Below are 16,613 nucleotides of genomic sequence, written 5' to 3' on the forward strand. Positions count from 1 at the left end.
CTTGGTGATGACCCCATCTCTCCATTGGGTATATGCCTCCCTTTTAGCAAGGAGACATTCCCGGATGCTCTTAGTGAGCCATGGGGGTTTATGTGCCCTCCTGCTCCCTTTGACCCTTGTTGGGATTACCTCTTTTTGCAGGAGAGCTATTTTTATCAGCAAGAAATCTCTTAAACATCTGTACAGCTATTTTTTGTGCTGGAAGAAAGCCTTGTATATGTGGACATCATCTTTTGAATGTTCCCATTTAGTCTTATTCATTCCCTTAAATATGTAAATAGTCCTTACTCAAGTGAGTAGTAACACATGCTTCAATGCAACTTCCCACATGAATCAAGTTTTGCTATCAGGTAGAACAATTATGGATGTAGAGAATCAGTAAATAGCTATTAGAATGTACCATTCTTTGCAAACAATTTCAAAGATTGCAAAATAAATTATAATGTCTCTCTACATAGTGGAGAGACCGGGGTAGGATCTCATATAATGTGCTAGATCGGAGTCAGCAACCCCTGGCATGCATGCCAGAGCATGGCATGCAGGGCCGTTTTGCTTAGCATGCCATAGCTGGCCTGGGCTCTGGGCAACTGCTGCTGGCCATGAAGCCTAGGCTGTTCACAAGCAGGCAGCTGGGAGGCTGCAAACAGCTACACCAGGGTCCAGGGTCCATGGCAGTGGTGGCTGCACATGTGCCTTGGGGTGCATGTATAGCTGCCACTGCCATGGAGCTGATTCCAGGGCTCCAAACCTCAGTGCAACTGTTTACAGCCTCCCAGCTGTCTGCCACGGCTGAACTGGGCTATGGGCAGCTGCAGGAGGCGGCGAGCAGGCTGCAAACAACTGCACTAGGGTCTGGAGCCCCAGCACCAGCTCCATAGCAGCAGCAGCTGTACAGATGACTCAGGGCACACAGCCAGGAAGCAGCCTGGGGCAGTGCAACCCTGGCCCCTCCCCTGCTGTCTACCTGGAGGCACACATGCACCTGCCACCAGCAACAAGGACCAGGCCCCTCATGGGTCCCCTGCCATCTGCCTCCAGCATGCCAAGTGAATGCATGGGTGGAGATTGGGGTGTTTTTGGTACTCCAGCCAAAAATGTTGCCGACCCCTGGGCTAGATTCTAACATGCTATAGATCAGCATAGCTCCACTGATATCAACAGAGATATGTTAACTTACATGTTATGATCTGTCCCAACATGATGAAGAGGAAATAGTTCTTTCCGAAGTCCCTTTTTCAAGTGTTTAAAAATGGTCAAACTGTTATGTAATTTATTTAGCTACTTTTGGCTGTATGTTAATATGACATTTGTTTTACAATAGGCCTATGACAAACTAAACAGTCCCCATATAATCCCTGCAGCATTCATTTCAACTGGGCAGACTGTCATCCTGACAAATTCTATAGAACCTTGTTCCTGAAGGGGTCCATTTAATAAACTGAAATTATTCATTTCATATCAGAGATAGAATGACTATTTATATTCAAAAGATAGTTTCAATCCTAGCATTCTCATGCAGGAACCAAAGATGCTCTCTCTTCATAAACAGAATTAAAATTTATAATAAGAGATAAAATTGAAGCTCCTTTCTGTTATTGCTTCTCTCTCAGTTGCACCACACCATCTCAAAATATCCCTTGAAAGCTCCATTTCAAAAAACAACTCAAACCTTCAGGGGACCTTTGCTAGAAGATGGTGAATGATTTGTTTATATAAAATAGTACAAAATATGCACAAGCGACAATGTGGAACACAAAATTATTTTACACAATAATTTATACAAATATTAGCTCTTAATAATAAAACTGACTTTGACTTGAATGTGTAACAGGTAAACCAGTACAAAATAGCTGTGGTGGAGAAATCCTTTCAGGTTAGTTAAATGTTGTTTTTAGTACCTCGTTTATACCTCTCTGTCATTTTACACTGCATCAAGTGCCCAGATCACCATTTTCCAAATTTCTGATACCTGGGACACACTTTCCCCCCCAGATTTAAATTGGTGGCTAACTTCAGTCACCAGTCCGCAGGCCAGATTCAATTTGTAGCCCCAGTCTAGCATCACAGGGACAGTTTGGCTGGGGCCCCATCCAGCCCCACTAGGCTAAACTAGCCACAGCACAATTCAGTTAATTTTACATGACATACTTCCACCACTCCCATAGCACATTAGGTAATCTCTGGGCCAGATATTGATGCAAAGATGTTATCATTACATACAAACATACACACACTTTAATCTATTCATAACTCTTTACAACACTAGCATTTGAATATGAAATATTTGCTCCATGAAAAATGTCCTGCTGTTAGAGACAGAACACTATAAAGTAAGCAGATACAATAGGGAACTATTATAAAAGGCATAAATAAAAACCAGGCATCTAAAACCTGTAACACACCTTAAGTAGCAGCACTTGAACATTAAACTCAGGGGGTACATAAATACACGTGCTTTACTGTGGAGTAGACTAATTAACTGAGGGACAGTACTATCTTACGATGGAATAACTACACAGAAATGCACATGTAGACTGTGATGGAAGATGGCTGGGACATGAGGTTGCTAAAGCATGGGGGGCTGCCTGATACTTAGTCACATGGCTCTGCACTCTCAGAACCCTCATGCCCCAACCAACTCCTCCACTGCCTGATGCTGCTACCAGGACCCCCGGGCAGTCCCCCTTGCTCCCTGCCAGGCCAGGGCTGCTCTGCCTTGGCTTAAATTGCTGCTGCCCCAGGTACACATGTAGATGCTTCACCAGGGAACAATCTCCTCTGGCTCAAACAACTTCAGAGTTTATTGCATTGCGTTAATTGCACATGTAAATTCACCCAGGAAGTGCAATGGCTTGCTAAATATCCATGTTAATGGTGGTCACTGTACACTGGCCCAGGTAATACTGGAAAGTCTCATAACAAAAGCCATAAAAGAAACTGGATAGGACGCTGTGTTTAGTATTTGGTATGTTTAAGCTTAGCACTGAGAATTCTGCAGGTGGTTCCACATAACATGCTTTTTTCTTGATCCAAAAAGACAATCAATAGATTTGTTACAACACTACTTACTCCAGATTATTCTGCAGATAGTAGAGAACTCCGAGCTCATTAAGGGTCCGTGCATTATCTGGTGTGTCCTTGCCTAAGGTGAGCTCTTCCAACTGAAGGGCTCGTTGACGAAGAAGAGCAAATCCACACTAAAGCAAAGCACAAGATAAGGAAAATCCATCACTATTGTATAAAAAAGTTGAATGTATATCATTGAAACTCACTTCTGTGCAGAAGAACTTCAGAAGGTCTTTGCACTACAGGGGTCCCATTTTTATCCCTGTTTTGAGAGCAGTGACACACAGGACTCCTGCTTGCCAAATTTCACCCATAATATTTCACCCAACTGTCACCCTTAGTCTGTTATTTCCCACTTTTATTTTCCCTGTACAATGTACTCTACTTTTCTTACAGTCTGAGCCATCTGTTTAGATTATTTAACACCTCTTAATAGAATTCAAAACCCATGTCCCATTCTAAAGTTTAAATAAAACCACTGTAAGACATTATTCAAGGATTTTGCTAAAAACTTTGGCATGTTAAAAGTTTGGTTGCTCTTTTAATTTTCACTTGGTATTCATGAAAAAATATTTCAGTAATGCTTAAAACACTTAAAATAATTAAACTATAGTTATAGGGCTAATAAAATCTTTGCATAACTAAAATTATTAAAAAAGCTGATAAAGTAAAATCCCAGCAACCAGAATTTATTTATCTTGAAATAACCATGCTGGGAAAATGACATTTTTGTTGCTTTTCTGCAAGGCACTTGCTTGTATGACAAGTTGGATTCTTGTCATACAAGCACTCCTCTCTCTCTACAAGGCAAAGATAATCTCTGACACAAGAATCCAGCTGGATACTATACATAAACAAATCAAAGGAAAATGAGAAAAAAAATGTCAAAGGTGGGGGGGGGCGGGGAAGGGCCTTGACCTAGTAAGTATAACCAAATGTATTGATTAATGCTTTTGTCATTACTGGGATTACTCATGGCAACCATGTACTTCACTGAGCAGTGTTTGTAGAAGCAGCTCTGTACCAGACAACTTCAGATATCTTCTCCATTCTCACTTTCCAAATAAGATCAGTGCAAATTCTGAATACCATAAAACCTGATATCTGCAGTATGTTTTTACAACCACATCTTTATATTCTAGTAATCACCAGTATATACCAGTTGCATTTATCTACCTGTAATCAATCCTACTAAAAGCTGAAAAAGCATCAGTTTAGGAGGCCATTTCTCTTAAACTGGTTATATCAGCCAGCAATCCTTTCAATAATCTAGAACATTTGAGCACTGAATTTATAGAACCGTTCAGACATTTAACAAAGTTACATCTTGCTTATATTTTAATTTAATAAAGTATCAGATCTTTCTTTACCGAACTGCCTTTCCGTCTTGCTGCTTTTTGTCGTATTTTAAAGGATTTCTTCCTCAGGTGTTCAGCTTGCTCATATCTGAAAAGAGTCATTTAAAACCTTAGAAAGCTATACATAGCAGCAGTGTATGTAATTTGGGTAAGGTTTTCAAAAGCATTTAAGTGACATAGGGCGCACCTACCCGTGACGCTTTAAAGCACATTAGTCTAAATGCGCATTAAAAATGGCAAAGTTAGCCTATTCACGTCTAAAATTGATATCTGCAAATGCAGGCATCAAATACAGGTGCAAATAATTAAAGTGCATTAACACAGCGTGTGGACTGACTTCGGACTAAATTTAGTCCCAAGTCACTCCACATGCAGCATTAATGTGTTTTAACGCCTACACTTGTAGACACTTGCCTAAACCTGCTTAATTTAGGCATGTTTAAATGCACATGTAGACATACCCATAGTAGCACAATTCCCCCTAAAATTTACTGAAGTAGTTTTGAAAATCTCACCTTTCGTCAAAAATGAAAGTACACTAAATGCTTAAGACAAGACAAGGGCTAGGGTGGGAAATTACATGTAGACTGGTATAAATGATTGGAAATCAGTTCAAATCTGTAACAGAAGTTCAGTGCACATAAACCACTTTCAAAATGGCTAAAATGTGAGAACAACAACAAAGGGCTAAAATGTGAGAACCTATTCCTTTCTCAGAAGCAAGCAAACTACTGTGGGATTAGCCTTCATTTACTGTGGATTAAGAACGTGGACATGGATAGCTGCTGTAGAGAAGCCTATATGTGAAGCCTTACTTCACAGTAACTTATTTTATGGGTCCATGCCTTAAGTCTCCAATATTTTCCCCTCCACATGAATATTATTTTGGCCTCTGGAAACAATGGAGGACTCCTTTCTTTGGACCTTCAATATCTTGGGATATACAACAGGAAGAAGACTGGTCTCTTAAGAAGGGTCAAGAAATTTTCAGGACATTCAAGTATGTGGTGGGGGAAGGATTACAGTTAGAGAATCCAATAAAAGCACTGGATTACAGTTAAGACCTTGACTCTGTCACTGACAAAGCCATTTATTTGATGCACATACAGAGTAAAGCATTTTACCTTTGTGTCTAATGGGGAGACCATTTCTTACCTCACTGGGCAATAATAAAATAAAGTAAAACGTTGTACTTGGATACACTTTGCCATTCTAGATAACGGTGACATCTCCACTTAGACTTGCAAAATTCAACCTACACTCTTGTTTGGGGCTAGTACTTCAGTTCATCAGACTAGCAAAAATATATTTAGGAGATTTTTTTTCCCTCCCATCATCACAGGCACACTGATAAAGACAGGCAAAATGATGTTAACAATGATATCTAACTCTTAGGTCATGCTGGTTCATGACTATTCTGCATGAACATTAATTAAAAAAAAAGTCTTTGGCATGTTTAATTAAAATATATACATATAAATTATACCCTTTTGGTAGGCCCCTGCTATTCATCTCTCTCTCTCCTTTTGACACAGATATATTGTTTTATTTATGTTGCTGACAGTTATACACATGAATTAAAATTAACCTATTAAAATTTGCAACCATAGCCATGAATAATGTAATCACTTTGATAGACTTGAACATTCTGAGAAAATGGGGAAAATAAAAATTCTGTTAATATTACTTGTTTTGTTTTTGGTACAGCGTTGCAAGTGCATCAAGTTCACGAGCAACTCTGGGGTGTTCAGCTCCATAAGCATTTTCAGAGATTTCCAGAGCCTGCTTATATAATGGCTCAGCATTTCCAAACTTCTTCCACTGCATGTAAACTCCTGCTAACTGATGAAGGGACTGGGCTACCCTTGGGTGATCTGGATCCAGTGCAGTCTCTCGGATCTCCAGAGAACGCTGAAGGGGTGCAACAGCCTGTAATAAGTAAGTTAAGAAGAAGATTATGGCAAGCAAGATTGTGTATAAAGCAGACTGGAACAGAACACTGCATGCCATGCTCTGGTGAAGTTTCATGCTTGTTTTTACACTGGTCCAGAGATGCACTTACCTGACTGAGAAGGCCTAGGTCCTTAAGAAACCGGCCTAGAGTCTCATAAAGATCAGCCAGACAGAGCATACTTTTCTCTCCCTCACAGCTTTTTTCATATTCCTTTAGAGAGTTAAAATATTCAGCTGCCATGGAGCTCTTATCTTTTCCAACAAGCTGCCAGTAACTCAGCAATTCTGCAAAATGCCCCCTGTTGTAATAGGGAAAATATATTAGAAGAAAAATACAGAATAACAAAAATAAAGTACTCAGAAACCCATCCTCTCAGCTAAATTTCAGGTTGTAAGGGGTATATGCAGGCCAGATATCCTCCTTACACTAAAAATTATCTGCAGAACTGCTCCATGGAGGTTACTTCTGTGTAACATATAAGGCAATTGATATATCCCCTTACTCATCTCCCAATTGTGTTGACTCAGAATTAAAAGATACTCCATGATAGCAGATTCACACACGTACCCACCCCCAATGCACATCTTCACAGGACCATGGTTAAGAGTCAACAAGGAAGGGTCTATCATACACAGCAGAATATGCAGATACAGCCTACACTGAAGCATGGTTACTAGCATCATTTTACAGTTACTAGCACCAACAATTTTCTGTTGTTGTTTTTTGGCAAAAAAAAAAGTGGAAAGGGAGAGGGAGAAAATCTTGATTTCTTTTCAGTACTTCTTATAATAAAAAAATTGCCAAGTCCATTTGATTTGAAACAAACCATTTCACCTTTGGGAACTTGTAAGAAAAGGAAAGAAAATTAAGAGATATATTCACAGAAGAGCAGGGGCATAAACAGTCCTATTCCATACCCCCGTCCTTCCATTCACTCAAAGTGGACAGCCCAAGATGATTCAAATCTAAATCTTCCACTTCCAAAAGAGTGCCCCAACCATTAGGTCTTAGACTATTCTGGGTAAGAAGAGCTCTCCATCTTTCCTGGTGAAGTTGTTCCATTGAATAATTAGTTGGGGTATCCACCACTGAAGCAGGGGGAGGCTGGAGCCTACGTTCTTGTTCTTGATCCATTAAATGAGTGTTTTAACAAAAAATTATCTTAACAGTCATTGGATAAATAATGAAATACTCACTGTAGCAGGCACTGGAACCCATGTCTGTCCTTCTCCACACAAGTACCCCAGCCTGTACACTAGACAGTTACTCTCATGTTTCTGGCCCAATTACTTAATCATTCCATGTAAAGTAAAACAGCTGCAGGAGGAAGAAATTAAAAACTGCCCTGGTACCATGCCAGATGGTTCTCTAAATCACTCTCCTGGGAGATGGGAGATTTAGGATGAATCTCCTCAGGCAGCTTTCCTGATTCCTGGGAGCTGAGCCCAAGTATTCTGTATTCTCAATGAATGCTGTAACCCCTTAGCTACTGAGTAGTGGGGGCTGCCTCTGCTATATACCCCAAAAATCCTTCTGCTAGCTTTCAATCCTGATATATAGTTACATGTTGGCCTAGCTTATATTCTCCTCATATTTTGTCATCTTCATGACTTATGTTTTAAACAATTAAAGACAATTTTTTATTTCCTTTCTTATCTTAATATTGAACTACTCAGGTTGCTAGCCATTCTTTTACCTTTTGTAAAGGTTCTGGGATACAAAGAGATTCAGCAAACATTTGTGTAGTTTCTGCTTGTCACCTTGAAGTTGGAAAAGCCAGGGAAGTTCATCTGCACTTCTCCAAGTCACTTGGTCTTGGCTAACAGAAGAAAAGCCAACAAAATAAAATCTTTTATAGTCCTAATATTTAAAATGTGCAAATGTGATTTGCAAAGTCATTAAGATATAAAACTGCCACAACTATAAGCCCAAAAGCCCGTGGTCTCAAGTCATTAGATTACCAGCTACCTTATACATACTTTGTATTTTCCCTAGTGTTGCTTTTTTGGGAAAAGGAGGATCATAAAGAGGAACTTTTCAAATATAGTTTAAGAACATTACTGGGTCAGACCATTGGCCCATCTTGCCCAGTACCTTGTGTCTCACACAATGGCAGAGAGTGGATGCTAAACTGAGTCTGACCAAGGTTTCTCCCCCACCACCATTGTTCCTTTTTCACTTGCAGCCTCCACCATTTAAGGTACAGGAAGTTCTAATTCAGAGCCTGTATTACTAATTCCCATACTCAATACACCCTTTCCTCCAAGAACTTGTTCAATTACTTTTTGAATCTACCTAAACTGTCAGCTGCACATGGTGTCAATGAGTTCCACACTTTAATTATACAAATATGTGAAAAATAACTTATTTTTGTTAGTTTTAAAGTTACTACCTACTAGCTTCATGTTGTGACCTCTAGTTCTTGTATTGTAAAAGAGAGTAAATAAATCCCTATTTACTTTCTCTTTGCCACTTAGTATTTGGCAAACCTTATCATGTCCCCCCTCAAGTGTCTCTTTCCTGAACTGAATGGGTCTAGCCTTTTTAGTCTCTCCTAATATGTAAGTCCCTCCACACCACTAATCATCCTTCTCTGCCCTTCTCTGTACCTTTTCTAGTTCTCCTATATACTTTTTGAGGTGTGGGGACCAGAACTGGGCACAATATTCAAGGGTATTTCTCAACATTCATGAATGCCCATGGATTTATAAAGGGGCATGATGATACTTTCCATTTTGTTTACAATTCCTTTCTTAATAAACCCTAGCATACTGTTTGCCTTTTTGACAGGTGCTGACCACTGAGCCGATGTTTTCAGTGAATTGTCTACAATGACTTCCATTTCTCTTTCCTGTATGGTAATAGCTAATGTAGAGCCCATAGTATATGTATAGCTTGCATCACTTTACACTTAAAAAAATATCCTAAGTCTTACCGTCTTTTTATGCCATCAACACACACTTGGAACCAATGAAGTATAGGGTCATTCAAAAGTAAAATGAGCCAAACATCTGCCAGCAGCTAGTATTAACAGTCCCCATTTACTCTGTTTTCACAGGTGTAATAAAAATAAAGAAGTTATGCTAATCAAAATCCAGGCTTGAGTTATTAAGGTCTATGCTCGGGCACTGGAGCTGAGGGAGGTGTTCTTCCCTTTACCACAGTCTGACCTGTGGTTGCTACTGGATTTGCAGGCCTGTTATGGCCTGTATTGCTTTTGTGTCCCTGTTCACAACAAATTAGTACATTCCTTCCAACGATACATGCTCTGAAACAAGATAATTGGTATGGCCTTGATGACTCCAATTAAGAGTCTACAGCACCTCCCACACTATTCACTGTTCCAAAAATATGGGTCACTGCATCAGTAATAAGTAGATCAAACAACAAGTTTTATTCTTTTTACAACATTTGATTGCTAAGCTGGATAAAAGAAACCACGTGAAAACAATGAGAAAATCTGCTATCTATAAAGAGCCCAAGTTATAACAAACCTTAGCTGCATTGCAAAGTAGTCTATCAGCTTTTGTCTATATGAAGAAATATTCTGACCTTCTTCCATGTATTCTGATCTCACCATTTCCCAAGCCTGAAAAAAAGAGTCATTATTTTTAATTAGCATTTATCTGTTAAATATTGACAGTGCACGGGGCATCAGTATACAACGCAAATGTCAACCAAGGCTCTTGGGCTGGGAAATTTGATCTTTTGATGCTAACGGAATCTTCATCTTGAAAGTAAATCAGCTTTATAAAATGAGTTTAAAAACAGCCACAAAGGCCTAGGTGATTTAAGGAGAAAATGTATGAACATCAACACTGGAAAAAAAGCGAGCCTGACATTTCCTTCAGTTACAAACAACTTCACTGGGCCTCTGTATTCCTTTTGACCTTGTAAACAGAATCCTTTTTGATGTCAGTCTAATTCTGAAATTGCCACTCCAACGTTCCTGGAAAATGGGAAGTACTCTAGGTACAGGTATTAATGGTCTTATATTTTGTAAATTACTGAAAATAAACATTGTTAGTACTCAACCATGAATAAGTTATTTTATGATATTAGGCTAAAGCTCTTTAGTTTAGATCTTGCTTAAGAATCAAGTTATGCTATTTATCTTCCTTGCTCCTTCAATTTTGGCTTGATTTTGATGTGTCATAGTCTTCTAGGGCAGCCAAAAGTTAATGAAAAATGGAAAAACAATTTTCGAAGTCTGACTTCCAAGCTTTCAGCCAGTGAACATCACTTACCATAATTCTAAAGTTTTCATGAGAGCAGCCCCTAACGTCAGATGATAACTGAAGGAATGTAGGAACATAGGACTGCATGTAGGAACACAGGCATTTGCTAAATGAAGAAATCCTAAAATTTTCCACTTTAAACCCTTACCTACAACTGCAAGGAACAAAATCTGAAACACCAAAAAATGCCCTACAAAATACCATATGTGCTGGGAAGGAGAAAGACATGCACATATTTCAGATAATGTAATTTAGAGAATGAGACCTATTTAATAGACTAAAAATTAATGTTATATATCACTGGTACCATGGGATCTCCAGAACTTATTCTGAAGCTGTGTGGTTCAGCACGTCTTGAAATGGTCATGTTTGGACCATCACTGTTCTTTGGTACTACTCCAAGGCTTAACAAATGACTAGTCTACTGACCAATTTAATTTTTTATTTTGTAGGTGCTGGGGAAGTCTATTTACTATAGCTTTGCTACCATTCAAATAGTTCTGGAAAATGCCAACACAAAAGTAGACAATTAGGAAAAAAAAAAAATGTGCAGCATATCTATAGGAAGACAGAATGACAGAAGCCAGAATTCTGGTGTAAATCTGGAGAAACAACTGGACTCAAAATTATTTCTGATTATATACAAAGTTATTAAAAGCATAATCCGTGCATATTTTTCCAGTTTGGGGGAAAAATTATTTGTACGTGTTATAGAACCTTACCTGGAGGTGCCGAAACTTTAGCAAACCACAGCCATATGTCAGCAAGCACATCTTGTGCAGACTGTGAACTAAGAAGGCTAGCAACGCAGAGGACAGTTCAGGATAAAGTTCCATCACTTCTGATTCGCTCACTCCATTGTGGCTGACAGTGATGAGACAGAGAACCTGGGGGGCACAAAAGTTAACAGATTCAGCACATTTAGCAACTAGTTACCGTCATGCAGTTATGCTGAATTTCCAACACAAAAACTGAATGCTAGGTGTTAAAAGACAATATATGCTTCCTTGGTAAAGCAACAGATTTAGTACATCAAAGACACAGTTCAGGTAGCAAAGAGGAAAACAAGCCTAGATCCCACACCAGGCTTCATAAATGAACTTCATTCTAAAGATGCGACTGCAGATGTTCTAGACAAGCAAAATTACACTTGGTTACACTAGGCAATCCCATTACCTTCTATGGAGTTATTCAGGGTTTTTACTGAGTGCAGAAAGGCAGCATTTCGGCTCAATATGTTTTACAAACATAGTAACTTTAGAAACATGTCCAATATATACGAAACTGTGTCTTCAGTGTGTAATACAGGTATTTTAGAAATATGGATGTGGTCTAACCTTTAATAGTTTAACTGTTTTAGACAACAGGTAAAATATAGACTGGAAATATTACTGAAAGGGTAAATTACTAGTCTTTGTAACCCACAAAATTGTTATATAAAATTGTCATTTTCCATCTTACTCTAAAAAGCAAATCAAATTAATCTTTTATCTTCAAAACGTGTTTTGCTGAAGCAAAAAGGGAATGTTAGGCAAGCTTAATTGTATGAAACACTGTTCAATAAAATATACAGACTTTAATTTCATGAGAACAGCACAAAAATGAGTGAAAATGGAACACAAAACACAACTACTATAAGTTTTTTGGACAAATGTGACCTTTGAAATTATCCTAAGGATCAGCTTTGGCTGCTAGTGTTTTCCTTTTTTTGATTTTTCAGAATAATCCAAACAGTGGATATTAGTTTTTGAATGCCTAAGGTTCAATGTTCTAATAGATAAAACACAATATAGGACAATAATTGGTTTCTACTGTGGACTACACAGGATTACTACCTCTTTCAGCATTTTAAAATGTGTAGAAAGAAATTAAAAAAAACTATTATTAAGCGAGACTTCAGTATGAACAAATGTGAAGAACTCAAACTCAAAACTTTGAAACCTCATAACGTATGACGTTACTGACTATCACTTTGAGCCAATAAAAACCCTCTGGTTTGCTTTTAATTTATGGAGAACAACTACAGGAGAGCATATACATTTCTTCACACTGTGTGCTTACCTCTCTCATAAGGTCTCTGTCCATATCATTTGGCAGAGACTCCTGAACTGATCGCAGAACAAGCCTATACAGGGACACTGTATCTTGACACTGGAAACACTGTTGAAGGGTTTCATCAATATTTTCTTCACTTCCAGCACTAACCACATGGACAAGAAGGGCTTTTTAAAAAAGGTACATTAAATTTAGCTTGACAAGACCAATACAAAGTACTAAAAATCAGCTTTGTGAAGTCCTAAGAGCTCTGAACTCATACTGTCTTCTGGAGGTGTAGGAGTGGAACCCACAGAGATTAAAACATCTCCTATATATTCCTTTTGTCCTTTGCCAATAACCAGAAGACTTCCCTTTTTGTTGAAGAGGGTATGAAATATAGTATATCATTACTTAAGCAGGTAACAGAATGGGAATAAGAACACCATACATAAAAATAATGCTGATGCCGTTACATTATTTAACATGTTTGTAAAACATGTCTTCAGGATTAACTATGCTATGTTAGTTTAGTTATTGCCAGGTTCAATAAAGTATTCTCTTACACAAGTTAAATTGCTGGAACGACAAAGGAAAATCTGATGGACTAAGTTATGCAAACAGAGGATTACAGTGTTCTCTTCTGGCCTTGTAATATATAATGTATCTTATTTGGCACATCAACACACCTAAAGATTTTCTGATGGAGCACTTCACAAAATAAAATGGGAATAAATGCATTGACAAAAATAAGGAGTCACACAAGGAATGACGACTTGGATTTGATTAACGGGTTTTGATTTCCTGGTTAATAAATTTATCATTCACCATGTAACAGATTCAGTGATCAACTGAATCCAAACAATTGCATCAAAGTGAGATAGATCACAAGTTCTGTACAGAATTTTATTTTTTTAATAAATGGAAAAAAACAACTGTCTGTTTTTCTTTGCTAAACCAGATTCACCTCCAACCAGAATAATTATCTATGGATTAAATGTAATGGGCTTCTACACAGGTACGTGAAGCCTGCTCCAACATGCCGGATTTCCAGTGCATCAGAGCAGACTCAATTAATCAAGGCTGTTGAAGCACAAAAACTGACACGCCCCGGCAGCCATCTGCATCAAGTGCATCAGTGTCGCCTTTGTCTCCATGCAGAAAAAAATGGTGGTGGTGTGCTTTGAAATAAAACACATTTTAGAAGCTTTAGTTCAAAGTACCCCAATGCCATTTTTTCAGAGTGGAGACACGCAGCAACATTGATACACATGATACACAGGTGCTTTTAATTACTGCAGCTTGCTAATTTAAGTGCCTGGTGCCACTTCCCACAACACATGTGAAAATGCCCAATGATATGGAAACAAAAATATCTGCAGTTCTATAACCTACTGATTCACATGGCAATTTCAGATCATCTCAACTTACCAAGCAATCATTTTACCCAAAAGAGTGACATACAAAGCATTGCAAGTTGTAGCAGAACGACAATGTCTCTCAAGCTTCTTCTCCTAGGACAGTTTAAACAAATGCTATAAACAATGCAACACTAAGTACTTTGTGAAGTTAAAGATCAGAGACAAAAACATAGAATGTGCATATAGAAGGCAAAAACCTGATCCATTGTGAGCAGTATACAAACGCCATGTGTTTTTCACCAAATGCATTACAATGAAGTAGATGTTTTCTTTAAAACTAAGGACCAGATAGATTAGATCATCGCAAGAGGTGATCCATATCTTATAGGATCAGGCCCCAAGAAGAGGAGAAAATGTGTTGCAAAAATGTTCCAGCATGTGCAAGGAAAAAATACTTTTTGTAATAAAAAAAAGTTATTACAACATGATAACATTCATATTGTAATTAACATAGGAGAACAGGTCTGTGGAACTATATACAACTGTAGTTATAGTTCTTTGGTCAATAGTTTATCACACACACTCTGCATTTAGCACTACCAGTCCATGGACAAAAATACCGTGTTGAAGTAGCAATGTTTACAATGGTTATAGCAGAAAGAAAATCATTTTCCTGGCTACTGAAATGTTAGCAGAAATCAGCTTTTGTCAGCTGCCTTTACTATACTCATTTTACCTTCCCAAGTCTTCCTTAAAAAGTAACACTACAGTGAAACTTGTTTTATGGAAGTACTGCAGACATACCTGCTCTTTAGTTAATTTAATGTTTGCAGAGCTGCATTCTGCATTAATGAGAGATTTCACATCTTTAGAATTCAACGGATCAAGATGAAGAGTTGGCCACAACCTTTTAGAGACAAAACATAATTACACTGAGATATATGTTAAAGAAAAGAGATATAAATACCTTAAAAAGGTATCAATGCAGAAGTTGAAGCTACATTCTTCTATAATTAAGGCACTTTAATCATACAAACATATTAGGACCATTAGCCTTACCCTGACACTACATCAGTTCTAAAACTGTTACAGCACTACCATGCTGATCTTGTTCCCGCTTTAACTGCAGAATAACATGCTCTCCCTAAAATCACTGAGAACTGAGCACTTTGTTTTGCAACCAAGTTAATTTTTTTCAAATGAAGCATGCAAGTATATTTAAACCCAGATTACTCTGAAATGTTCATGAACAGTTACACACCTCCACGCCTGTGGACAAGTTTCTACGTTCACAGATACAATTACTCTGACGTTCACTGGTAGGGGATCTATCAGCCATTTCATATGCTTTTCAGCTTGCTTAAAGACAAATTTCAGTCCATTAATTCAGAAGTCATTAAAAACAAGTGCCACAAATCACTATCATTTCATTGACTGTTCAGCCCAGCAAGATCCTTCAGTTTTCTTAAGAATTCAAGACCACATTAATTTATAGGAAGCTAAATTGTCCTTTGACATGAAATCAGCCTAGTGATAAATTAACTGAAGCTGCATAGTATTTTTACACTCAAACTGTATCAGCTGAACAAACAACATGGCCCACAAGTGACTCCACAATCTTGGATCTCCTGAAAAACAACTACATAATATGACAGATCAAAAAAACCACAAATTTCACAAATACCACGTTTTATGGATAAAACTTATAAAGACCAACATATTTTTCAAATCTATACACAAAAACTACACAATATTTTCTATTTATTTTCTTTGTATCAAACCAAACATTCATTTCTAATATCTCACAGATATTACTTAACTATTCTATTACTCCAAGTTTATTTGGCATTAACGGTGGCTACGGAGAACAGAAACATACCTGTATCTGATCAACAGAATCAATAATGATGATAATGCTGCCTTGGTGACGAGCAGAAAGTTTTTCCAGCCAACGAGGAAACTCTTCCAAGAGTTTTGAGGGGTCCAGTGTTAAAGGTGACACTAACCAAGAATGCTGCATCAGCTGTATAATTAAACATGCATAAGCAATTAAATTTTACTGGGCACATCTACATGTTCATTAATGTGTTATAATTACAGGTACTAAATGCACTGTAATCGGCGCTACCGCGCATTAGTGCAGATGAATGCTTTTTTAGTGACATTAACATGAATTAGACTAAGTCCACTGTGCATTAGCACAGGTTTTGCCCGGTGCACTAACGCGCAGTAGAATTAGTCTTCTGTGCATTAAATGTATCATGTAGACGTGGCCAGAGTGCTTAGGGGAATTAAAGAGATTCTGATAAATTTTCCAAACATATTCATGAGAGGTCATTTCCCCTTCACTGCTTGGAAGAGGCATGAAAGTTAAGAAAAAGGAGGTTTTTTTGCAGAATTTCTGTGCATTTAATCTACAGAGACATCATCGGATTAAAAATCATGAAGAATTAGCCAAGATACAATGGGGGTTGGGGCCTACCTTAGATGTTCAGGCCTCTAATACCAGAAGAACTGCAAGGGGGCAAAATTACTTCCATTTTCTGAAAGCTTCAATTCTGTGAGATCCTGACAGGATCAGGATCCTTATTTATCATATATA

At 38.0% G+C, this 16,613-nt stretch overlaps 1 protein-coding gene across 4 annotated transcripts in view; it reads right to left on the minus strand.

The window, feature by feature from the left end:
• Window positions 1-16,613, minus strand: part of NPHP3 (nephrocystin 3) — a 41,856-nt gene that overhangs the window by 10,582 nt on the left and 14,661 nt on the right. For 3 of the 4 annotated variants that reach the window (XM_019536872.1, XM_019536863.1, XM_019536889.1), the window contains 12 exons: window positions 15,891-16,034; window positions 15,273-15,370; window positions 14,816-14,918; window positions 14,082-14,164; window positions 12,678-12,816; window positions 11,339-11,503; window positions 9,873-9,967; window positions 8,075-8,197; window positions 6,487-6,676; window positions 6,112-6,353; window positions 4,437-4,512; window positions 3,070-3,197 (listed from right to left, as the gene is read on the minus strand). In XM_019536872.1, coding sequence (XP_019392417.1) covers window positions 3,070-3,197; window positions 4,437-4,512; window positions 6,112-6,353; window positions 6,487-6,676; window positions 8,075-8,197; window positions 9,873-9,967; window positions 11,339-11,503; window positions 12,678-12,816; window positions 14,082-14,164; window positions 14,816-14,918; window positions 15,273-15,370; window positions 15,891-16,034 — 1,586 coding nt within the window. The remainder of the gene's footprint in view (window positions 1-3,069; window positions 3,198-4,436; window positions 4,513-6,111; window positions 6,354-6,486; window positions 6,677-8,074; window positions 8,198-9,872; window positions 9,968-11,338; window positions 11,504-12,677; window positions 12,817-14,081; window positions 14,165-14,815; window positions 14,919-15,272; window positions 15,371-15,890; window positions 16,035-16,613) is intronic. The other variant, XM_019536882.1, reaches the window with a different exon arrangement.

This window comes from Crocodylus porosus, unplaced genomic scaffold (genome assembly GCF_001723895.1).
Source record: "Crocodylus porosus isolate Cpor-Errol unplaced genomic scaffold, CroPor_comp1, whole genome shotgun sequence".
Classification (NCBI taxonomy): Eukaryota; Metazoa; Chordata; order Crocodylia; family Crocodylidae; genus Crocodylus; species Crocodylus porosus.